The 25,549-nt window shown below is 33.4% G+C and overlaps 3 protein-coding genes across 3 annotated transcripts; 2 read left to right on the forward strand and 1 right to left on the reverse strand.

The window, feature by feature from the left end:
* Positions 1–2,508: 2,508 nt before the first annotated feature.
* LOC126665489 (uncharacterized) lies at positions 2,509–9,598 on the forward strand. Its single transcript, XM_050358305.2, has 10 exons — positions 2,509–2,625; positions 2,751–2,976; positions 3,073–3,277; positions 3,593–3,683; positions 3,772–3,917; positions 7,908–8,151; positions 8,239–8,343; positions 8,430–8,612; positions 8,706–8,910; positions 9,046–9,598. Exons 2-10 carry the CDS (start codon positions 2,757–2,759, stop codon positions 9,528–9,530), a joined length of 1,884 nt encoding a protein of 627 aa, XP_050214262.1. The 5' UTR covers positions 2,509–2,625; positions 2,751–2,756; the 3' UTR covers positions 9,531–9,598.
* Positions 9,599–10,761: 1,163 nt separating this feature from the next.
* LOC126665490 (uncharacterized) lies at positions 10,762–12,992 on the reverse strand. Its single transcript, XM_050358306.2, has 2 exons — positions 12,834–12,992; positions 10,762–12,397 (listed from the first exon to the last, which is right to left on the reverse strand). The coding sequence occupies exon 2, from the start codon at positions 12,332–12,334 to the stop codon at positions 10,955–10,957; it is 1,380 nt and encodes a 459-aa protein (XP_050214263.1). The 5' UTR covers positions 12,335–12,397; positions 12,834–12,992; the 3' UTR covers positions 10,762–10,954.
* Positions 12,993–18,771: 5,779 nt separating this feature from the next.
* LOC126665444 (syntaxin-132-like) lies at positions 18,772–25,505 on the forward strand. Its single transcript, XM_050358270.2, has 13 exons — positions 18,772–18,999; positions 19,714–19,812; positions 19,970–20,026; positions 20,373–20,421; positions 21,162–21,250; positions 21,328–21,401; positions 22,750–22,792; positions 22,889–22,949; positions 23,050–23,075; positions 23,303–23,380; positions 24,069–24,149; positions 24,916–24,981; positions 25,144–25,505. Exons 1-13 carry the CDS (start codon positions 18,982–18,984, stop codon positions 25,315–25,317), a joined length of 915 nt encoding a protein of 304 aa, XP_050214227.1. The 5' UTR covers positions 18,772–18,981; the 3' UTR covers positions 25,318–25,505.
* The last annotated feature ends 44 nt before the right edge of the window (positions 25,506–25,549 follow it).

Genomic DNA, 25,549 nt, shown 5'->3' on the forward strand with positions numbered 1-25,549 from the left:
AAAACAAAATTATATGAATGGCACCACTTGGGTGAATGATTATTATTATTATTATTATTATTATTATTATTATTATTATTATTATAATGACATGTTTAATTTTTTTTTAAAAGGGTGAATTGTAAAATAATCACGAAATTTAGCATTTTTATAATTTAAATGCGAATTTTAAAATTTGACAAAATCAGTCACCCACTTTCAGTTTTTGATAAATCGGAACATCGATTCATTTTTCGTTGAAAAAAAGGCTATTTTAGCTACCAAAAAAAGTGTATATCATAATGCATATCTCAACGTTTTTTTTCCTAAAAATAATTTAGTGTACATATGAAATTTTTTTTTTTCAAATATAAAAATCTGTGATTGATTTTATCAAATTTTAAAATTCGCTTTATAATTATAAATTAAGCTAAAATTTGTAATTTAATTTACACTTAGTTTTTTTAATATTTATAACAAATGAACAGTCAATATAGTTGTTGATGTATTTCTGTGTTGACCAACTTTATTGAAATATGATTTGGAAGAAGAGAATATCACAGCTCACAAACGCGTAATATTGCATTATCTTATTTATCTATGATCTTTGTTGAATTTAATCTAAAAAGATAAGTAGATTTCTTGCTAGTATTCTAGACAAGTCTGAAGAGTATAAGATGGAACGGAATTATGGAAGATTTTTAGTATTATCTGTTTTACGGTGAATACAAAATAATGAACTTATGTATTTTTCATTTTTTTTTTCTCCCTGAACTTTAAATGAACTAAAAAATAGCATACTCGTAAAAAAGAATTATATAATGGATAAAATTATTATATTGAATTACATTTTATTAAAGCTTGTAAAAGATGGAAATATGTAAAAAATTAAAATATGCAAAACTATATTACTAAACAATATAAAATCCAATATATATATTTGATAAACAACTTTCGAAATTAACAAATCACCGTCAAACGAATTCTTGTGACCAGTCGAAGTCCACCACCACCAGATCATACCTGCTGCACCGGACCGGTACACCACCAATCCTCTTTTTTTGTAAAAATAAAAATAAAAAGTATATTATAAATGTTTAAAAATTATAATATTAAATATAATATTACAATACTTTTATAAATAAGCTGACAAGATAGGTGTAGCATGTATATTCTTTAATATTAATAATATTATTTAAAAATTTAAATTTATAAAATTGATAATTTAACCCCCATCACATATGCACTCTATGTATTTTTATGGCTTATTCACCAAAAAATTCCAAACTTTTGCGGCTTGGGTCAATTTTAGCCAAACCTTTAAAAACCAACATATTTAGTCAAATCTTATATATTGTGTTTCGTTTTTAGCCATTTTTAAATCGAACCGAATTTTGTGCCTACATGTCATCCATGTCACTGCCAACTCAGCAAAACTTGCTGACATGGCACATTATAAATCACTAACCCAAATCTAATCAAACCAAAGACTAAATCAAACAAAAACAAATTCAATAAATCAAATCAATTCAAAAATTATTTAAAACCCATAAATATTTTAAAAAATTAATATTAATTTATTTCATTTAATAAAATGATAGGTATATTATTAATTTAAACCGACCGCCGGAAATTGCCGCCGCCAACTCAAACCAACCGCCGAAATTTTTTTCCGGCGGTCTTCTTCCCCGACCTGTTCTTCCATGGAAGAACAGAGGTTTGTTCTTCCATGGAAGAACAGCTCGAGATCTGTTCTTCCATGTTCTTCCATGGAAGAACAAACCTCTGTTCTTCCATGTTCTTCCATGGAAGAACAAACCTCTGTTCTTCCATGGAAGAACAGGTCGGGGAAGACGACCGCCGTAAAAAATTTCTGGCGGTCGCGGTCGGTTTTTTTTTTTTTTTTGCGGGCGGAAAATTGTTGTTTCGGGAGAAATTAAGGGTAATTTTTATGTTAATTTTAGTTGATTTAATTTATATTCTTTATTTAACTAAGTAAAATTTATATAGAAATTAATTAAAATTAAATTTAAAAATTTTATTAGTCGGCGTGAATTTTAATCGGAATAAAATAAAATGTTGAGATAACTAATATTTTTTTAATTAAATATATATATATATTTTAAATTGATTTGATTTGATTTAGTTGGATTTGATTTTATCTTTGATTTGGTTAGGTTTGGGTTAATGATTTGAAATGTGCCACATCAGTTAGTTTTGCTGAGTTGGCAGTGACATGGATAACATGTAGGTACAAAATCCGGTTAGATTCAAAAAAGGCTGAAAAAGAAACACAACATATAAGGTTTAACTAAATATGGTGGTTTTTAAAGATTTGGCTAAAATTGACACAAGCTGCAAAGTTTGCATTTTTTGGTGAATAAGCCTATTTTTATCCATGTTCTAGCTAAAAAATTAAAAACTGGTGCATAATTGTGGACGATATGGAACAAAAGAAACAAAAAAGTGGCCAAAAGTAAATGAATAAAAATCAATAATATAGTCATGGAAGGCATTAAACATACAAACAAAATTGACTTCAACTTTCAAATTGTATATAAGTAACCTCCTCCATCCACAGCCCATGTCGACCAACCCTTCTTACTCTTCCCCTTTATCTCTGTCTTCTTGGGTCAGACTGTAACTGTAAGTTCCCTCAAATCTTTGTTTCTTGAGCTACAAGGCAACGAAAAAATATTTGTTTGTCTGTTTTTTAGATTGAATTTGAGCATTCTGATTAAGCATTTTGTTTTCCTCTGTAATGATCACAGCATAAAATGGATAGAATTCTCATCTTCTTGATGGGGCTTGTTCTGTTATGGGGAGCTACAGCCACAGCAGAAGCAGAATACCTGAAATATAAAGATCCAAAACAGCCCTTAGGTGTTCGGATAACTGACTTGATGAAGAGGATGACATTAGAGGAAAAAATTGGCCAAATGACTCAGATTGAACGCAGTGTTGCTTCCACTCAAGTGATGAAGAACTATTTCATTGGTAAATCCATCTCATTCATCATTTTCCTTTTTCGTTATGTTCATATTTTTGCATGATTTGAAGATTAGAAGTTCTTTTATTTTGTGTTTATGGCAGGCAGTGTGTTGAGTGGAGGAGGGAGTGTGCCAGCTAAACAGGCTTCTGCAAAAACTTGGATTAAAATGGTGAATGATTTTCAAAAGGGTTCTTTATCAACCAGACTAGGAATTCCTATGATTTATGGGATTGATGCTGTTCATGGCCACAACAATGTCTTCAATGCTACTATTTTTCCTCATAATGTTGGCCTTGGAGCCACCAGGTAAGTCAAACTTGCCTCTCCTAAGTTCCTAAGCAACTTCATCTATAATACACAAAAACTTATCGAATCCTACATTTCTGCGTTCCGTTTTCATTTCTAAAAACGTTTTCGAAACTCAAAAACTCTATATTTACAAACTATTTATATAAACATGTAATTTTTGTTGTTTCGTGTTTTCCAGTTTAGCGTTTCCGATACTTCATCGATGGCTCCTAGTTTGTCTTTATTTTTATTGTTGTGTGAATGTGTTTAATGAATATGAACAAGTTGATAAAATATGCCAATATATGGTGAAACATCATTGTCATGTAATAGGGACCCTGAGCTTGTGAGGAAAATTGGAAGTGCAACTGCACTTGAAGTTAGAGCTACAGGAATTCCATATGTTTTTGCACCTTGTATTGCGGTAATTAACTATTCAATAATCCAACTACTAAGAATATTGTATAAAATAAGCTATATTATTATAAGAATTATGATTAATTAATCTACAGGTTTGTAGAGATCCAAGATGGGGTAGATGCTATGAAAGTTATAGTGAAGATCCTAAGGTTGTTCAAGCAATGACTCAGATAGTACCTGGTTTACAAGGAGACCTTCCACCTGGCTCCCCAAAGGGTGTTCCCTTTGTTGCTGGAAAGTAAGTGTTCTGTTCATTACAAGTGATGTTTTTTAAGAATAGGAATGAAGAGTGGCACAAAAATAGTAGAGGGTCTGATCCATACAATCACTAAAGTACAGGGGTGAAACATGAATTTTGCCGATCATTTATGATAGCAACTTTGCTGGACTTATGAGCCTGGTTGAAGACTTAGTGTCAGGGGTCATGTGTGACCACTATTTATACGAATACAGCAAATAAATGATGACTAATAATTACAATCTTTTTAAAACAAAAAAATAATAAATCAAAGTTGACTTTTATCAATTATTCACATCCTCACCGGATACATCTAATTCTCATCAAAGCCAGCATTGCTAGAAGTTCTGTACTGAAGACAATAATAAACATGTGGACTCCATGATTAACATGGATGTTATTGTTGGATATGGCTCATTTTAGATTTGTCCCACATTGTTTAAAAAAGGGACTTGTGATTGTTGAGCTATATACATATAGTGTAGAATTTCACATTGCTTAGGAGTGGAGGGGTGAGGACTTTCTTAGCTTATAAAAGGAAGTCTCCTCTACCCATTGAAACTCATCCCACAACAAGCCTTATCAACTCCTAAGGCTTAGTTGGTTCTCTCTCGAGTTTGTATTTTGTTACAAACAATTAGTGGAGTATTTTGGGCAGTGCCCGAGGATGTAAGCCGGTCATTTCTGGCTGAACCTCGTTAGGTTGGTGTTCTCTTTATTTTTTATTTATTAGCTAACGCTCAGGCTAGTCGAAGTTATGTATTGTGAAGTCATTTATATCGTGTGAAATTCTGTCTAACGAATTTGGTACTTAAGTGGTCCGCCTGTGACCCACCATTCTTTCCTGGGAATTTTCCGGTATAATTATTTAGCACAATATGTGACTTACTAGCGTAATCGATTGAGCTTCCGTAACAATTGGTATCGGAGTTAAGGTTCTATCCTTGGCATATCGGTTAGCTATTAAATAAAAGTTGGAGCAGAAATGTCTGGGAGCAAAAGTCTATCCATGTTGATAGCTTCTTCCTCGGGAAGAATGGCTATGTCGAATGCAAGAATTGTGGTGGGGATTTTTGATGGTACAGGACATTTCGGCATGTGGCAAAGTGAGCTTCTAGACGCTTTATTTCAGCAAGGTCTAGATGTCGCTATTGAAAAAGAGAAACCAGCAGATGTTGATGAGAGAGAATGGAGTAGCATCAATCGTTTAGCATGTGGTACCATTCGGTCATGTCTTTCCAGAGAGCAGAGATATCCTTTCTCAAAGGAAACATCTGCAAGTAGTTTGTGGAAAACATTGGAGGAGAAATTCTTGAAAAAGAACAGTCAGAATAAGCTTCACATGAAGAAAAGGCTGTTTCGGTTCACGTATCTCCCAGGTACTACTATGAATGAGCACATCACAAATTTCAACCAATTTGTAGCCGATTGGTTGAATTTGGATGTGACGTTTGATGATGAAGAATTGGCTTTGATGTTGTTGGGATCACTTCCTGAAAAGTTTGAGTTTCTTGAAACTACTCTACTTCATGGGAAGGTTGGTGTGTCTCTTAGCGAAGTTTGCGCTGCATTATATAGTTATGAATTGAGAAGAAAAGATAAGAAAGAAAACACTAGTAGTGCAGCAGAAGCTTTGATTGTTAGAGGCCGTTTGAAAAGCCAAACAATTGGGAAGGAAGGGAGATCAAAGTCCCGACCAGAGAAAGATGAATGTGCCTTTTGTCGAGAGAAAGGGCATTGGAAAAGGGATTGTCCCAAATTGAAGAATAAAGGCAAGACTGATAAAGAAAAAGTTGAGTTTTCTTTGAATATAGCTGAGTGTGACGACGAAAAATCAGATCTTTCATTGGTTGTTGTGTCATCGGTAAATACTCCTATTGAATGGCTTCTAGATTCGGGTTGTTGTCATCATATGTGTCCCAATCGGGAATTGTTTGTTGACTTCAAAGAGCTAGAAGGTGGAGTTGTTTACACAGCAAGTGGCAATCCTTGTTTGACAGAAGGAATTGGTTCAATTCACTTGAGGAACCATGATGGGTCAATAAGGATTTTGGAAGATGTTCGTTATGTGCCGAGTTTGACGAAGAAGCTCATTTCTGTAGGAGTCCTAGAATCAAAGGGCTTTGTTGTGACTGCAGTTAATGGAGTTATGAAGGTATTCTCGGGTGCACAGGTTGTCATGAAAGAAATTCGGAAGAACAATAACTTGTATTACTATCAGGGTAATGCAATTCTTGGGTCAGTTATAGTTGCTTCTAGTGATGATAATGAGCTAGAAGAAATCAGTCTTTGGCATTGGCGTTTGGGGCATGATGGTGGAAAATTCTTGACGGTTCTTGCAACTCAAGGATTATTGGAGGGACTACGTCCCTATAATTGGATATATGAAGAAGGATTTCCGAACAAGAATGATATTGGCTATAAGGCAAAGTTGGTAGCTAAAAGCTACGTTTGGACGGAAGGAATTGAGGCTATCTCTCGAGTTGTTAAACATTCTTCCATTAGAATTTTGTTGGCCTTAGTAGCACATTTGAATATGGAACTAGTTCAGTTGGACGTAAAAACAGTGTTTTTACTTGGATTCTTGGATGGGGAAATCAATTCGACGCAGCCCGATGGACTCAAGGTGGCTGGAGATGAAAATTGGATTATACAGTATACTTTGAATACTGTGGATATTGGTCTAATATTTGGGCAGGACAAGAAAGATGGTCAATATGTAGTTGGGTACAATAATTCGGACTACGTTGATAAACGGCGATCGACTACGAGCTATGTGTTTACACAAGCAAAGGCGTCGTTTAGTTGGAAGTCTACCTTGCAGTCAATAGTTGCTTTGTCTACCACGGAGGTAGAGTACATGGAAAGTGCAGAAGCTGTTAAGGAAGCAATTTGGCTTCATGGGTTGCTTGGTAAATTGGAAATTGAAGAGAATGACCAAGTTTACCATGCAAGGACGAAGCACATTGATGTTCGATATCATTTGGTGCCAGAGGTTATTGAAGAAGGTGGAGTCCTACTTCGGAAGATTTTGACCATGGAAACTCCTGCTCATATGATGACAAAGATTGTGAAAGCAGTCAAGTTCAAACATTGTTTGAATTTGATTAGTGTTCTCAATATTTGAGATTTGAATGTGGCCCGGTCCACGCGATGCGTGAGGGGGGATTGGTTGCTCTGCTCGGTCATGCTATGCGTGAGGGAGAGTGTTGAAGTAGGATCATCCCACATTGGTACTTGACTGCTACAGTTGAGAGTTGGCGCTTTTGAAGCGCAATTGAAGGTAATATTGAAGATAGTCCGAGATGGTAGAGAGAAAATTCGCCAAGGTGGAGATTTGTTGGATATGGCTCATTTTAGATTTGTCCCACATTATTTAGAAAAGGGACTTGTGATTGTTGAGCTATATACATATAGTGTAGAATCCCACATTGCTTAGGAGTGGAGGGGTGAGGACTTCCTTAACTTATAAAAGGGAGTCTCATCTACCCATTGAAACTCATCCCACAACAAGCCTTATCAACTCCTAAGGCTTAGTTGGTTCTCTCTCGAGTTTGTATTTTGTTACAAACAATTAGTGGAGTATTTTGGGCAGTGCCCGAGGATGTAAGCCGGTCATTTCTGGCTGAACCTCGTTAGGTTGGTGTTCTCTTTATTTTTTATTTATTAGCTATCGCTCAGGCTAGTCGAAGTTATGTATTGTGAAGTCATTTATATCGTGTGAAATTCTGTCTAACGAATTTGGTACTTAAGTGTTCACCATTCTTTCCTGGGAATTTTCCGGTATAATTATTTAGCACAATATGTGACTTACTAGCGTAATCGATTGAGCTTCCGTAACAGTTATTACTTTGACTTTTGCATTTTAAGATTTCGTTTCTGTTTCCGAGAACACTTTTGAAGCTCCGAAACTAGTTTCCCGTTTCAGCGTTTCCGTTATAATGTTTCCATGCTACATACTGATCATGTTAGAAAACCTGGTTTTCACAGAACAAAAGTTGCAGCTTGCGCCAAGCACTACGTTGGGGATGGAGGAACAACAGATGGGATAAATGAGAACAATACAATGATAAGCAGAGATGGTTTGCTCAGAATCCACATGCCTGGCTATTATAACTCCATCATCAAGGGAGTCTCATCTGTCATGGTCTCTTACTCCAGCTGGAATGGAGTTAAGATGCATGCTAACCGCGACATGGTCACCGGCTTTCTCAAGAATACTCTTCGCTTCCGGGTAAAACAGCGTCCTGCAAAAAATAAGATCTCATTTCCATCTTAATCAACTTCAAAGAGTTAACGTAAATGTTTTGAATCGCTTCAGGGGTTCGTTATCTCCGATTGGCAGGGTATCGACAGGATCACCTCGCCGCCACACGCTAACTACACATTTTCCATCCAAGCAGGAATTAGTGCCGGCATTGACATGGTGAATGTTTAACCTGAATTTATCTTCTTTTTTCAGGTTTCCGCGGTAAATTGTTTCTTCTGATGCTTGTTCTGACGATACTGCAGATTATGGTTCCATTCAACTACACAGAATTCATCGACGGTCTGACATACCAGGTGAAGAGTGGCATTATTCCCATGAGCCGGATTGATGATGCTGTACAAAGAATTTTGCGCGTCAAATTCGTGATGGGTCTGTTCGAGAACCCATATGCAGATGAGAGTCTGGTAAACCAACTGGGAAGTCAGGTTAGTGAAAAATAGGACAGTTCCATAATATTCCAATATAATGGGTAAATATAAACATAAGCCAACCTGAAGCCAATCTGACTTGGAAAACAGGAGCATAGAGAATTGGCTAGAGAAGCTGTCAGGAAATCACTTGTGCTACTAAAGAATGGTAAATACGCTGATAAGCCATTATTGCCCCTTCCCAAGAAAGCTACAAAAATACTTGTCGCTGGCAGCCATGCTGATAATCTCGGTTATCAGTGCGGTGGGTGGACAATCGAGTGGCAAGGACTTAGTGGCAACAATCACACAAGTGGTAAATCTCCACTGTTCACTTGTCGTAGATTTCTTAGATTATGTCAATGCTTTCGGATCCTGTATTTCATTTTATTTCATGAGCTCAACCAGTAAGCAACAATATCAAGATCTACGTGACTATTATGATGAACAGGTACCACAATACTTACAGCTATTAAGAATACTGTTGATTCAAGCACGAAAGTCGTCTACCAAAAAAACCCTGACGCAGATTTTGTCAAGTCCAACAAGTTCTCCTATGCCATTGTTGTAGTAGGTGAAACTCCATATGCAGAAACACTAGGTGACAGCATGAACCTGACGATAGCTGAACCCGGCCTAAGCACCATTCAGAATGTTTGTGGAGTTATAAAATGTGTTGTAGTCGTTGTCTCTGGCCGTCCAGTTGTAATCGAGCCATATGTCAACCAATTGGATGCTCTTGTTGCTGCTTGGCTTCCCGGAACAGAAGGTCAGGGTGTTGCTGATGTTCTATTTGGTGACTATGGTTTCACAGGCAAGCTCTCACGAACATGGTTCAAAAATGTTGATCAGCTGCCAATGAATGTTGGTGATCGACATTATGACCCTCTTTTCCCTTTCGGATTTGGCCTCACTACTGAGCCTGTCAAAGCTTAGAAGCATTTTTGTAACACGTCGCACATGCATTAGCTCAAACAAAAATTATATTTTCATTGGCTATGCAATTTGATTTGGCTAAAATGTATTCATTATCCTACCATAGAAAGGTCAAAGATGATTGTGCAGATTTCTGCGTGATCAGTAGCATAAACAAAGGTGCAATAGATTTAGCTTCGAACTCCAAAGAGCGTTTGAAACTTCAAAATTCAAATACTTTTAAGTAAATTTTAATTCACTGACAAAATGATCAAGTTCTAAATGGATATTGATGATATAAAATCATCAATATAGAAAAGCAACCAAAAGTATCTTACCAGAAAATTTGCCCAACAACTCGTCTCTATCATCCTCGTGCTCAAGCTCTCACAAACATGGTTCGAGACTGTTGATCAGCTGCCAATGAATGTTGGAGATTGACATTATGACCCTCTTTTCCCTTTCGGATTTGGCCTCACTACTGAGATTGTCAAAGCTTAGAAGCATTTTTGAGAATTCAGTAGATATAACACGTCGCACATGCAACAAACTCAAATAAAAATTATATTTGCATTGGCTACGCATTTCGATTTGGCTATTTATCAATTTCCTAGTATACAAGGTCAAATATGATTTTTGCACAGTTCAAGATAATTAGTAGCATAAACACACAAATTTAGCTTCAAACTCCCAAGCGCATTTGAAACTTCAAATACATTCAAGTAAATTATACTTCACAGACAAAACAAACAAGTTCTAAATAGATATTGATGATGAAGAATCACCAATTTGGAAAAGCAACCAAAAGTATCTTACCAGTATTTTGCCCCAACAACTAGTCTCCATCGTCCAAATGCTTAAGCTATCAAAAATTTAATGATGATAATGACAGACAACTAGAGCTAGTATCGAGATCATCATCATCAATAGCTACCATTGAAATGATTGCCCAATGCCCACTAATGTTCTGAACTAATAACTACAAATGAAATGATCAAAGTATAATGTCTAGTAATGATTTTCAGATCCACCAACTTGACACATTTCACTATTATATAAAGACATCATATCTACTTTGAAGATGAGGGTTCCTTAAATGTTACGTTGAACTAATTCGATACTTCCAAAATGCAACATCATAATTCTACACAATAAGATACTGTAATGGAGTTCGCAGTCTATTGTAACTAATCACAGCAAGGATCAACAGCACAAAATGGCTGGAGTGCAAGATGAGAAATAGTGAACCATGGAAGCAGTAATAGTTGCTTTATTGATTGCAAAAGTACTTCATTTTTGTCCATATTGAACTACAACATAGTATTTCAGTGTGCTAGAGAAAACTTTTTTATTACAGCAGGAAAGATGATCATACTCACATGAGAATATAGATTCATGGAAACGCTATATTACAACCGCATAGGGAAAGGCCTTGCATACAGTAGCTATTTGGCATCAGCTGTTTGTGCAACTTTGTCTTTCTCAGGAACCACAGAATTTGCATCCTCAGCTTCTTTCATCTGCCTCAAAATGTCCGCTTTTTTCTCAAGGAGAGGTTCAATTTTTGCATCAATTTTCTCCAATTGCTTTTTCAGATTGCCAATGCCCTTGGTCTTATCATCTTCACCCTTTTTTCTTTTCTTATCACTCTTCTCTTTACCTTCCTTTGCCTTACCTTGCTCCTCCTCCACCTCTCCTTTCCCTTCGGATTGTAATTTAATCTCTCTGGAGGCCACTTCAATCCCACTCTTCAACTCGTCGGTTTCATCTTTTGATTCCTTCTTCTCCTTTTTATCTTCCTTGTCCTTCTTTTCTTTCTTTTTCTTCTCCCCTTCGCCTTCGACTGTAATTTCTGCTCCATCCTTATCCTCGTGCTTATCCTTCTTCTTCTTCTTCTCTACTTTCGCCTTACCTTCATCACCTTCTTCTTTCTCGTCCTCTTCATCTTTGATCTTCTTATCTTTCTTCTCTCCATCCTTGTTTTTCTTCTTCTCTTTTTTTTCTTTATCTTCATCTGCATCTTCTTCATCCGCTCCATCCTTATCCTCGTGCTTCTTATCCTTCTTCTTCTTCTCTACTTTCTCTTTACCTCCATCTTCTTCTTTCTCGTCCACTTCATCTTTGAGCTTTTTATCTTTCTTCTCCCCATCCTTATTTTTCTTCTTCTCTTTGATTTCTTTACCTTTACCTTCTTCTTTCTCGTCCAATTCATCTTTGTTTTTCTTATCTTTCTTTTTCTTCTTCTCTTCTTTCTCTCCGCCTTCCTTCTCATCTTCCTCAACTACTTTCTCCTTGTCTTTCTTTTTACTTTTCTTCTCTTCTTTATGGCCATCTTCTTCCTTTCCTTTGTCCTGCTCTTTTTCGGTTTCTTTCTCCGATTTTTCATCTTCATTCTTAACCTCCTTTTCTTTCCCCTTCTTATCCTTCTTCTTCTCCTTATGCTTTTCCTCAACCTCTTCACTGTGCTTACCATTCTTTTCATCCTTCTTCTTACTCTCTCCAGCTTCATTGTCTACTTCCGACTCCTCCTCGCCCTCCTTTCCCTTCTTTTTACTCTTCTTCTTCTCCCCTTTCTCTTTCTCCTTCTTCTCATCATCCTCGTCTTCAACATCCGTCTTCTTCTGCTTCTTATCTTTCTCCTCTTTCTTCTTCGGTTTTTCCTTTTCTACCGATTTGGTCTTCAAATCAAGTTCCAGTTCAGCTTTCTCTTTTTTCTCATCCTTCGGTTCTTTATCTTTGCTCTTCACCTTCAAATGCATTTCCTCCTTTTTAACCTTTTCCTTCACTTCAACACCAGACACAGCTGATTCAGATTTGTCTCCCATCTTCTAATTTTTGACAAAAACACTTGAATTTCAAAAGTAACCCCTTGTTTAAGCTCAATTTACCTGAAACAGGCAAAACACGGAAGCCAATCACAAAGTAAGACATGTTTACATATGCAAGAACTTGAGGATAACAAACAAGAAAATGATTATCCAAAATAAATCATATGATTAACTTTTACTACATGGAACAATCGTACATCAAACAATTAAAAGACTGAGATTTTCCTATAGCATTAAGGAATAAACTATTCTATAAATCACAAGACTAACTTTGCTACATGGATCAAATTTGCTGGTTTTCTTGATATACCTAAAACTGAGGATATTTCCATATGGACTGATTTTGTCTCACTTTTGACTTTACCCAGATCAAAATTTATTAAACTTTACAAAAATAATAATGAAATAAACTATACACAATCAATCAGAGCAAGTATTGTAATATGAAACAGAGACAAAAAGAAAACCAGTAAATAGAACATGTACCGTACGGTACCTTAATTAGTTTCCAAGAATCTGAAAGAAAGTGATAGAGATTTCAAGAAAGTTTCAGTTCAGACTTTTTTCTTGTTGTTGCAGCGTATGTTTTGAAAATGAAGTCTACCTATATTTATAGTACGGCAGCTTTTCTTGATCACACGGGAACTACGTTATAAACACTGCTAGTCTGCGCCATCATAACCAGACAACGCGGTGGATCTTTTATGTTATTTATCCACTTGCTTTCCTATGCTAATTTGTTTTTTCTTTTCAATTAAACTGGAATATATTTAGTTTATTATTTATGTTAAAAACTTTACATGATTTATTTATCAATCTCAAAGTAGGAGGGGATCAATATACTTTGCTAAACAAATTATTCTTTATTTAAAAATATAATTATGTAATTGATAAATAATTTATTTTTAACCAAAAATTAACATAATATTTCATGTTTTAAAAAAAATGGACACTAATCGAAAATATCTAATTCATATTAGTTCATTCTAAGTTATTAAAATTTTCTTAAAAAAAAGTTTGAATTGAAATTATTATCACATTTTAAAAGCAATTTAAATAATCAATAAAACATTATAAATAACGAAACAATATTTGGATCGACGGATTTTAGAAGAGCAAAATTTATAAATTTCATATAATTCATCCATTGTGTAGTATAATAAAAAATTATGAAAATAAATAAATTTTTTAAACATTTCATTTAAATTCTTACGATGAAGAAATTGAATTTCATTATTTTTAAGTAATGATATTTTATTTTAAAATTTTCTCACTTTTAAAAACATTTTCAAAACTCTATGTATTTATATTTATTTTGCAGTAAAACTTAAATAATTTATGAATTTTAAAATTCATCGATCCAAATATCCTTTAAATATTGTTTAGATTTATAATTTTATTTCATCTCATATTAACAAGCTTTTTAACTTGAGGAAGGGAGTTTGATTTCTCTTAGCTCTTAAGAAAAAGAGAAAACTGGAATGGTCGTAATATAGCTATTAATTTGTCCTCAAAAGAAAGTCATTTCTCTATGTCGACTAAAATTAATTTTCTTTGCTCCTTTTTTTTAGATAAAATTTTCTTTTCCCCTTTATCTCCCACGATATTATTAAATTAATTGTTCTTCCACCTAACATGCTTTTTAGCTTTACTAGTTTTTTTTGCCACGTGCTACGCACGTTAAAGATATCTATATAACCCGTTATTTAATATCATAATTGTATATTTTTTTAATAATATATTATTATTTAAATTTTATTAGACTTGTGTTTTTTTTATTTAATTATTTTATAAAATTTTAAATTTTTTATTAGAAATGTAAAAAAATTAGAATTAAGCAATAGATTTAATTTTTGATATTGTTGTTATTAAAAAATGATAATATGATTGGAGAAAATTTATATTATTTTTCATAGTAAATAACTAATAAATATAAAAAATATCAAATCTTTAACACAAATATTATAATATGATTATTTAATATTAATGAAACTCGCCATATTCTTTTAGTATTAGGAATTTAACCATAATGATAGTTGTTGCACAATTCCTTTTAGGATTAAGAATTTAATATATAATGATAGCTACTGCGATAATTATTTTTAATATGTTTCTTTTATGGATTAGGAATGTCATTTTTCTATTTGTTAAGCACAAATATTCTTACATGTCACAATTAGGAATAAAATATGTAAAGGGTATATTTGTCCGTGAATGGAAGTGTTCCACCCACGAATACACTTTTATATTTGTTATAGATAAACGTTACTATAACAATATAATTGAACCCATTAAAATGTGCATTCAATAGTTATATGTTGACGAAATGATTAAAATTGATCAACCAGAATTTCTTATTGCGAGAGTGATTAGAGGTAAATACTACGGATTGGGATTCTCTTAAATTTATTTTCAACTTGAGAGAATTATATTTACAATCTATACTGTTTATTATAAAATGAACGTTGTATATTAATTTGATTTAAATTGTAATTCTTTGATATATACTGCTCATTTTGTAATAAACAGTTTAAATAGTAAATATGACCCTCTCAAATTCAGTGAACTTAAGGAAACCCCAATTCAAATGCTATCCGTATTGGATTTTTTCTTGATGCTACTCCTCAATTAAATGGATCATGGGCTTGGAAGAGTATTCTTATGGGCCGAGAAGTACTTAAAAAGAGTTTCCGTTGACGAGTACGATTTGGGAATTAATTTCTATATGTGACGATCGTTGGCTTCCTATTTTCTGCAAAGTAAAACGTGTAGAATGAATCAAACATTTATTTGTGTTTCATGTCTTAAAATTATCAAGAGTTCAATTCTAAGTAAAAAAATTTTAAAAAACAAATTTTAACCAATTTTCGATTAGTATACTTCAATTTTAGCCAATCGCTCATCCTTTGTAAAAAAAAATACCAACATTTTTCCGTTTGTTTGTATAATAATCATTTCGTAATTTATATTTTAATTTTGATAAATATTTTTCAAATGAAAAAGGTTAGATTTGGTTAAAATCGGAATGTATTTAATAAAATTTGCTAAAATTGATGTTTTTAAATTTTTTGATTGAAATCGACTTCACTCGAAAAGATTTTTACTTCTTCTCAAGAAGTCCTATCTTTTAAACTTACTTACTCAAGCCAAATAAGACCAACAAAGATGATTTTTCTATATATTCGTACCTTTCTAGCCGAAAAATAAGCTATGATATAAATGAGTTGAGTTGATTTGAGATCGAATATTCAAGTGTTTATAGATTCGAGTTCGAGCTAACGTGCTTATATTTTCAAATTTTCCGAATTCAAATGACATTCAAACTAAGTCGGTAAACTCGTATTCAATAAAAAAATTTAGCAAAAAAGATTATCTTATACCATTCAACTTTTGTCTACCATAATAATTATAAGATATGGAATTCTATCAATTAAAAAACACCTTTATAGATATAAAAGATTTAGGCTTAATTAAGGGTGTAAATGAACCGAGCCGAGCCGAGTTTTGTAGTGTTCATGTTCGGCTCGTTTAGCGAACAAGATGTTCATGTTCGGTTCATGTTCAGTCGAGTTTTGAACAGAGTGTTCATGTTCGGTTCGTTTAAATTTTATAGTGTTCATGTTCGGTTCGTGTTCAGCTCGTGTTCGTTCGTTTAGCCGCTAAACGAACAAGTTCGCGAACGAGCTCACGAACGAGCTCGATAAGTACTAAACGAGCTCGCGAACGAACAAGCTCGCAAACAAACTCGATAAGTACTAAACGAGCTCGTTTGTGAGCCTGCTCGTTTAGCGGATAAACGAACGAACACAAACTTTTAAACGAACAAATACGAATATGAGCTGAATAAATTAGAAACATAATCATACAAATTAATCTAAATATGAATTAGTTCGCGAATACCTAATCGAGTTTCTAAACGAGTTTGTTCGTGAACTATATACGAGCTCGTTCACGAACTTGTTTACGAACTCTTAATCGAGTTCGTTCACGAGCTTGTTCATGAACTCTTATTCGAGCTGTTCGCGAACATAAACGAGCCGAACACCACTATGTTCATGTTCGGCTCGTTTGTATTAACGAACATAAAATCAAGTTCGAACTCGGTTCGTTTAGAATACGAACGAACATGAACCGAGCTCTTAGCGAGCCGAACATCGAGCTGCTCGCGAACGGCTCGGTTCATTTACACCCCTAGGCTTAATCACCAAAAAAAACCCCATCTTTTACCCCCTTTTTAAATGCACCCTGACGTTGCAATTTTGTTAGTTGCACCCTAATTCGCACCTTTGGTTTTCAATTCCACTCTCAAGTACTAAATTGATCTCTTTTTTATTTAAAAAAAGTTAAAATAAGTCATCCATTTTTAACTTCTTATGTGGAAAAGAGTTCAGACGAGTACTTTATAAGGGTTTTTATGAATTTTTCCCGAATGAAAAAAGTCCAATTTGATTTTGAGGGTGGAATTGAAACCCAAAGGTGCAAATTAGGGTGCAACTGACAAAATTGCAACGTCAGGGTGCAACTGAAAACGGGCTAAAAGGTGAGGAATTTTTTGGTGATTAAGTCAAAGATTTAGTATATAAAAAAGTAATATCTTACTCATAAAAAACTCTTTTAGATTTGCTAGTCTCACAAATATGTTTATATATTATTTGAGATTGGTTTGAAATTAAGCTCGAGTAATTCGAACTTGATTCAAAATTAAACTTGAACGATATGATGAACTAAACGGACATATGTAGCTTTGTGGGATCCAGCCAGGTATAGTTGGACTATTTTAGTTTTGCAGAACCCAGAATGCAACTCAAGACAACTCATCAAACATGCCTTCCATCTTATTACAAAACCAGACATCTCACCCTTAACTATTCCTCATCATACTTTTTGTCTTCATGTTTTTCTCCAAAAAAAAATAAATTACACTCTAATTAAGAAATTAAATTATTTACTCACCAAAGTAAAAATATAAAATTATTCTCAATTTAGTATTTAATATTAATACTACTCAATTGGTTCTAATTAATTTGAATTCAATTTCACAATTTAAACATATTTTTTTTTCTTCTAACAACTGAGTTATAAGCTTAATTATTTATTGTGTGCGGTAAAATTGAAAAAAGTTCAAAGTTAAATTTATATGAATTATTTATGTTTGTATTTTTTTCAAAAGGAAATAGAGCATGTCTTTCTTTGTTTAATTAATATAACAAATTCATCAAAAACAATTAATATAAGAACAATTTATTTAAATTTTTAGTATTATTTTAAAATAAATATATGATTTTTAATATTAAATACATAAATAAAATAAAATGTGAGTTAAAAGTGGCTAGTGCATGTTACATATTCGCCTTTTCCTTTAGAAAATATGATGACAAAAATAACCTTACCTTGTTGGCTAATTAGGATAAGCTTTGGGGCTCCTAAACAATTCGAGTTGCTCATCAGCCATTAAGTATTTGAACCTATAAAAGCTCGATTTGAGTTTGTTTGTGAGTTTAAATGAAAGTGATCATACTCTAATTTTTGTTTATAGTATAGACGAGTCAAATACAAATTTAGTGGTGTTTGGTTCATTTATTTTATGAACAGCTTGTATATACGAACCGACGAATCGGTTCGTTTATGAGCTCGATTAAAAATTTGTGAGTTGGTTTCTATACGAGTTTAATTAAAAGTTCACAGACTCGTATATAAACTCTGTTATAAGTTTCGAGACGACTCGTATATGAGCTCAATTATTTCTTCATAGGTTGGCTTATAAATGATTAATAAATTATTCTTAAATTTAATTTATATCAGTTCTCAAATAAAATTTTAATGTATATCATTTCTCATATGAGTTCGATCATAGCCTATATACACTCATTTAACCAAAACAAACTAAATTCAAACTCGGTTGATTTAATATTAAAATAAACAAATTCGATCTCACTCGTAAATTTAAATAGATAAACACGAGGCGATCGTGAGCAATATATAAATTTTATAAAATCTAAATGAATTGAGTTTGAATTTAGTATTTAAAATTTGATATGAACTCGAGTCGACCATGAATATTTTTTTATATAACGAGCTGAACATAAACAATTTAAATTTTGGTTCGGCTCGAGTCGATTAGAGCTTAGACTCTCATAACACGGAGGTCAAAACCGTCACATTCACATACGCACTTCAAATAATAAACCTCCCTAAGAAAAGCCAGATAAAATCTATACACTGAAAACAGAATCTCTACAACTGAACTAAGGAAACAAACCCGTCCATTAGATCAACATAAAGCGGGACCTACAAACATATATCAACGGTTTCGATCCACATTATTCTACACTCGTATCTAGCCAATTACTCCCTTAAAAAAGGCAGCTCCCTTCGCGGCGTCTTCTTCCTCTTTCTTCATAATTTTCAACAGAAAAAAACATCAATTGAAATTTAATTCAATTTAAGGAGAAAAAAAAAAAACTAAACAATCTTAAGATTTTTTTATTTAAACCTTTTTCTTCAAAATTAAGACCTGGTTTTTGATTAAATTTTCCTAAAAATTTGTTTCAAAAACCAGGTCTCAAATTTATCCTTTATACATTATATAAACTAGCAAGCAATTTCATTAGGCGTATACATTTCGGTGAGCTGCATCTACAACAATGAATGACCTATTATCGGTAATTTTTTTAATTTAGTTTTGTTTTTTTGTTGTTGTTTGTTTTATTTGCCTGTCTCGATCTCATGTGTTTTTTATTTAATTTTGGAGTGTGATAGTTTTTTCTGATTGCTTATTGGATCCATTATCTCTGGAATTTAATTTGTAATTATATGTAATTGCTATTCTCTGTTTGGTTGCTGAGAAACTGCAGAATTAAGGAAAATGTATAGCACTAAGAGAATTGTTTTTGTGACCGTTAGGAATCAAACATTTAAAAAAGGAAAAAAATGTCATTGATGACAATCTCTTTTGCCTGGAGTAATTTGTATTACGAGTAGTTTATTAAGTAACGATCTCGATAAATGTTCATTTCGTTGTTCAATTTACATTTTAAAGAGTATTTAACATTAATATGTTTGTCTGACAGTCACTTGTAAGGTATATTGAGACTAAACATGTCATTGTATTTCTTGTTCTTTTTAATAATAGTAATACAAGACACCTAGAGGCAGAGGTCGGTTTGTTTATGTAGCTTGAGGGTTCTGTATACTATGGATTCGAAGAATTTGTTTAAGTAGCTTTTTATCTTTTACTTGCTAGTGGCTATAGCATCCCTTTTGTTTTTCTTGCTCTGTCAAATGTGATTACATTGTTTTGTATACGACGTTTTAAGTAATTAAGGTTGTAGCCAAGTTTTGCTGGTTTGAATGTATTGCTTTGATCAATTTTGCAGGATTCTTTTGAGATCCCTCGTGGTCAGGGTAATAGAGGTGGAGATATTGAGATGGGAATGAGTTCTGGAGATTTGGGCTTGGAAGATTTCTTTAGAAAGGTGCTCTGCCATTTTGTCTCTATGGCTTTTGTTGTACTTCTTATTTCCTGGGATTATGTGTTCTTGTATCATGAATGATGTATATAAATTATTTTCATGTTTGATGTTCATCTTAGGTGATTCTTATTTGTGATATCAACATTTGATTCTTACACAGGTTCAAGAGATTGAGAAACAAAATGAGAAGCTAGACAAGCTACTCAGAAATCTCCAGGTATGAGCTTTTTTTTCTCCTATCTTTTTATTTTTCTATCCTGTTATTCTTCAAAGCATACATTGATAGCACTGCATGCAACTAGCTCCTTTTTGCAATTTTACAGCAATGTACATATCTAAGAATTCTTGTACTACTACCGTTAACAAAATTCCAGCTGGACAAAATCATTGTCAATTCTAACCTTAGAATCTTCTTGGATGCAGTCTGTGTACTTTCATGCTGTCATTTTTTATAATGAAGATGCACTGAATTTTTGAATAACACCTTGATGACCAAAAAACAAACTGCTCAAACTTTTAAATTGTTTACCATTTTATAATTCTCTTTCCAATTTCATGTGCAGGATGCGAATGAGGAAACAAAGGCTGTTACCAAAGCTCCTGCTATGAAAGGTTATTAGTAATTTGCATTTTGTTTATAATTTTGTTAATGGGTTCCTCGTTATAATTGCAGAATGCTCTTTTTTTCGAGCTCCAACTTGCATTCAAACTCCTAATTTACAGCCCTATAAATTTTTCTATATTGGGCCAAAGCTCATTAGTAGGTTTTTTTTTTCATTTTGCAAACTCTAATTAGTTAGGCTGAGGAAATGGGTAGAGTTAACTTCTAGAGAAGTGAATTGTTTAAGTGAATTGGAGGAAAAAAAAGTTACATGCGTCAGTTACTTGAATTGCTAGACAAGCAAGTGAATTGATTTCCAGCATATTTATGGCATAGCAGGCCTCAAGTTTCGATATTCCAGTTCGAAACATAGATATTGTGCAATGATGGGGAGGTCAACTGGCACATTTTGATTGAGGATAGTTGATGTAGCAACTTATTGCAAGATATTTTTGTTTAGAGAAGTCGGGATGTTGTCTTTAATTGTGAAACATATAAATAACTCTTGTTTATGGCTAAAAGTGACATAATCAATTTATAATCGTGGCTGTAATTAGTTTAGTGTGTGTGTAGATCCATGATCTCATATTCAACTAATTGGTTTAGTTTCATTAATTATATATTCATGATCTCATATTCAACTAATTGGTTTAGTTTCATTAATTATATATTCATGTTTTCATCAGCTTAAGTTTTACATTGATTCTTATGACCCTGCAATTTTGATGTTAATTCCTGCTTTCACGTGTAGCAATCAAGAAACGGATGGACAGAGATGTTGATGAAGTTGGAAAAATTGCTCGTGCAGTGAAGTCAAAAATTGAGGAACTTGACAAAGAGGTAAAAAGCTCTATTACTTTGGCTTCATTGATATACATCCTTCTGTTGGCTTACAGCATGCTTCTTTTGGGGTCCAGAATTTAACAAATAGGCAGAAACCAGGATGTGGAAAAGGAACAGGTGTTGACAGATCAAGGACCTCCACAACTATGTAACTTCCAACTCTGCTTTCCAATAATTTTCTGTTTCACCTTGATCTACTATAGTTTTGAGACTGCTGACAAATTCGTACTTAAACTCAACTGCCATAGGGATTATGGACTATCTGATATAATTAAACATGTGATGATATTTATCATTCCCGCCGTTTGTTCCAAATTGATAGGTTGATTTTCTTTTTAGGTGTTCTAAATTATAGGTTGATTTTTACTTTTAAAAGTTAGTTAACTAGATAATATCTAAATAGTCTTAATTAAATTAGTAGTAGTCAACTAAATTAAATTGCTCATAATTTAATTACAACACTAACTAATGCATTTTAAGAATATTATGAGCTACCTATTTAATAAAGATACAATGAAATATTAAATGAGTCATCTATTTAATAAGGGTATTATATGTAGTTAGTATTCTTTTGATTGAAAGAAATAAACTTAATTTGTGTGTAAACCAAATAAGTTTACCAATTTGGGGCAGAGAAAGTACTATGTATCAATTTTTAATTTAAAAGTGAAAATGAAAATTTTAGCTTAACTTTGGCTCCTGACTCTGGTATAAAGTTCTGTAAAATGTGATTATCTTGGTGCACTTAAAACCTCCACCTTTGTGTGTTCTCAAATTTTTCATTACTGACAATATAAAAAAAAGAACATTACCCATCACTTCCAATGCTTTTATTCATGGCTTGGCTGCACCGTAAAAATTGATGGCAGATTGCAATCCCTCTTTTCCTTCATAATTGTCTTACTTACATGCTAAAAGTGCCGCTGCCTCGCCTACTGCAATTTAATGTAGAAAGATATATTATGTAATTTTCCTTTAAAAGGTGTTATAATTGCCAAAGCTGTTATATTAATGAAAACAGTAACCTCCATGATTCTATTTCAATGCTCAGTTACTCAGATTATGAAAATCCTGCTTGATACAATCAACTTTGACATTACAGTTCCATTCAGTAATCTGAAAATTTCTTTTAAAATATTTCGCAAAATATTTAGGGAAAAATGGAAAATGTACTAGAATATGATAAGAGAAGAGAACTGTAGGCTTTATATGGTTCTGGAGTTTGTATTGACAATTATCTTTGATTTGATCTGTTTATAGCCCAGTTTATTTTCTCTAGTTCTAGCTAGCTGATAGCACAATTCTTCCAGTTCTAGTTTCTATTCCTCTTCTATGCATATTTTCTAATTTGAATGTAGTTAAAAGAGGCAAAGACAGTTATCCTTTCAGTTTTGTAAATAGAAAAATTGCAGTGCAAATTTCCAAGTTGTTGACGGTAAAATTGCATCAATCAGTTTACCTGGTTCTTCTTTAATTATTATCTTATAATTTATCAGGTCCTTGAAAAAGAAGTTGAAAGACAAGATGGCTGAATTTCAGGTAGGAATCATCATATGCGTATATCTGTATGAAAATATTTACTTAACCAACTATTTTTTTGCCAAAGTTTGTCACATCATTTTGAAAATTGCACAGAAACTAAGAGAAACTATCCACCAAGAGTATCGGGAGGTTGTCGAGAGGCGTGTTTTTACAGGTTTGCACTTTTCACTGGTTCTTTATCTATGTTTTATATGTCCACACTCTGTAGTCTGTGGTTTGTTAATAATTTTCTTATGTCTTGGTATTCTTGTCAGTGACGGGCACACGGGCAGATGAAGAGGTGAAACTTTTGCACTCAAAAACATTACAAGCATTTTTATCTTTTGTTCCATGCCCTTTTCTTTCCTTTTTTCCTCTTTAATCTGCAAAAGATGATTAGAGTAGAGCTTAACTGCTGAAAATTGCAGTGTCTACCCAAACTCTGACATCTGTTGGAACTAGAGATACACATAGAGGACAGTGATTTTATTCTTTAAGCTGACCTTGTAATTGCTTGTTTATATACAGACAATTGACCAATTGATTGAAACTGGAGATAGTGAACAAATTTTCCAGAAAGCAATTCAGGAGCAAGGCCGAGGCCAGGTTTGTTAATCTATTTTAACAGAATGTTTCTTGTCCTCTCATGTTAGTTTTTGAGAACTTCTGCAGAGTAAACTTGGTCATGTCGTTTGTGCTTCGCTGAATAAGAATTGACATTGCTTTTGAACTAGCTATTTCTTTTTCTTTCTTCTTTTTTATGTTTTTTTGTTGGGCACTGTGAATGAGAGAACAAAAAGATTAGGTGGGACTTGGGAGAAGCTGGATGTACTTTCCGTTTATTTCAACCAATCAATGTTAAATGCACGTCTCCTTTTTTTGGGATTAGAATATTTCTTAAATCAACTCTTTTCTCCCAGCAATAAAATTTCAAATGACAATTTATAAGTGGTTAGGGTTCAATGCAAATTTTGTAGATATGTGTTGTCCATATCGTTTGTTGTTTTTTCTAGGTTTTCAGGAACATGTGTTTTTAGGATGGCATAGACGCATAGTTGAAGCTGTTGCATAGAAATTGCTTAAGGTTTAGCTGAAGGTCAATTACTATAGTGGTTCGTGCTTAATTTCATCTATATACTATGTTTGCAGATAATGGGTTTTCAGGAAAATATGTGTTTTTAGGATGGCATAGACGCATAGTTGAAGTTGTTGCATAGAAATTGCTTAAGGTTTAGCTGAAGGTCAATTACTATAGTGGTTCGTGCTTAATTTCATCTATATACTATGTTTGCAGATAATGGATACACTGGCAGAAATTCAAGAGCGGCATGATGCAGTTCGAGATTTGGAGAGGAAACTTCTGGATTTACAGCAGGTATTTGATCAGTACAATTTGATCTATCCGCTTTTTAATACTGAATTGTTACTTGAATTTATAATTAATGCTTGCTAATTCGATTTCTAACACGAGTTGCAGTACATGTGTATGAGTGTGTGGGTTTCAAAAAAAACTCGCCTAATTCTCATCTTTAAAAGCTCCCATCTTGCCTACAGCTCAGAACAGAACCAAACCTTGTTTAGGAGCAACTATTAAGTAGATTAGTGAGTTTAATGACATTGCAGCTAAATGGTAAAAGTTTTGAGTTTGCAATGTAGTGTTTGTAGTTTGAGGATCACGAGTGGCTAATTATGCATTTAAATTCTAGTAGGAAAGGTAACCAAGTCGATGTAACTTAGATTTGCTGAAGGATCAACATGTTTCCAAACTGTCCATTTTGTAAGATAATAGCTTGGTAGTACTCACACCTAGATGCAGTAAAATTTAGATGGGCCAAGTGGCCTATGTACTTTTATGTTTTCACTTCGTAGATACCCAACGTGGTAAGCATGTAATTGGAGATTTGCATCTTTTATAAATCTAGGAAATGAATCACTGAGAGGGTGTTTTTTTGCGAATGAATGTTCTTCAGCAAGGTTCAGGATCATAATCCTGTCAATAGTACTATCATGCTTTATGTTTTGGAAACCCATGGGAGCCTGTGCGCTGAAAATGTCAAGCATGGATTATGAAGTAGTGGTCCTCTATGAAGAGAGAATGATTTGCATTCTGTATTCTTTTTTAACTTGCTCGTCATGTGCAGATTTTCTTGGATATGGCAGTCTTAGTGGATGCTCAAGGGGAAATGCTTGACAACATAGAATCGCAGGTAATCAAACTCGATCCTAAACCAGCCAATCTTGTCTAGTGAAAGAAACTCGTATTCTTAAAGAACATCTTAAGATCTTGCATAGCTAAACAGCTGTGATGCAATAGGCAGTACTGCAAATCTCTCTAAATTTACAATTTTTTCGATTTTTGTATTGTCTAGGTCTCGAGTGCCGTAGATCATGTGCAGTCGGGGAATACAGCGCTACAAAAGGCAAAGAAGTTGCAGAGAAACTCGAGGAAATGGATGTGTATTGCTATCATTATTCTTCTTATCATCGTTGCTATAATCGTTGTTTCCGTGATCAAACCATGGAAGAGCAACAAGGGTGCTTAGCATCTTCAATATTTGTATATTGTATAAAATGAGTTATGTAACGGCTTTTAAACCTCTTTCAGTAATTTCTATTATTTTGTACTCATTTCACAAAATTCTATGGCAAACTTGGTTTGTGTTTTCCTCTATATATAATTGTGTTCATGTATTCTTTTATACACTTTATAATAAATCTAAAAGTTGTTTTATGTTCTCTACTTCTGTGCTGCTTCATTATCTTAGACAATGACTT

This window comes from Mercurialis annua, linkage group LG1-X (genome assembly GCF_937616625.2).
Source record: "Mercurialis annua linkage group LG1-X, ddMerAnnu1.2, whole genome shotgun sequence".
Taxonomy (NCBI): Eukaryota; Viridiplantae; Streptophyta; class Magnoliopsida; order Malpighiales; family Euphorbiaceae; genus Mercurialis; species Mercurialis annua.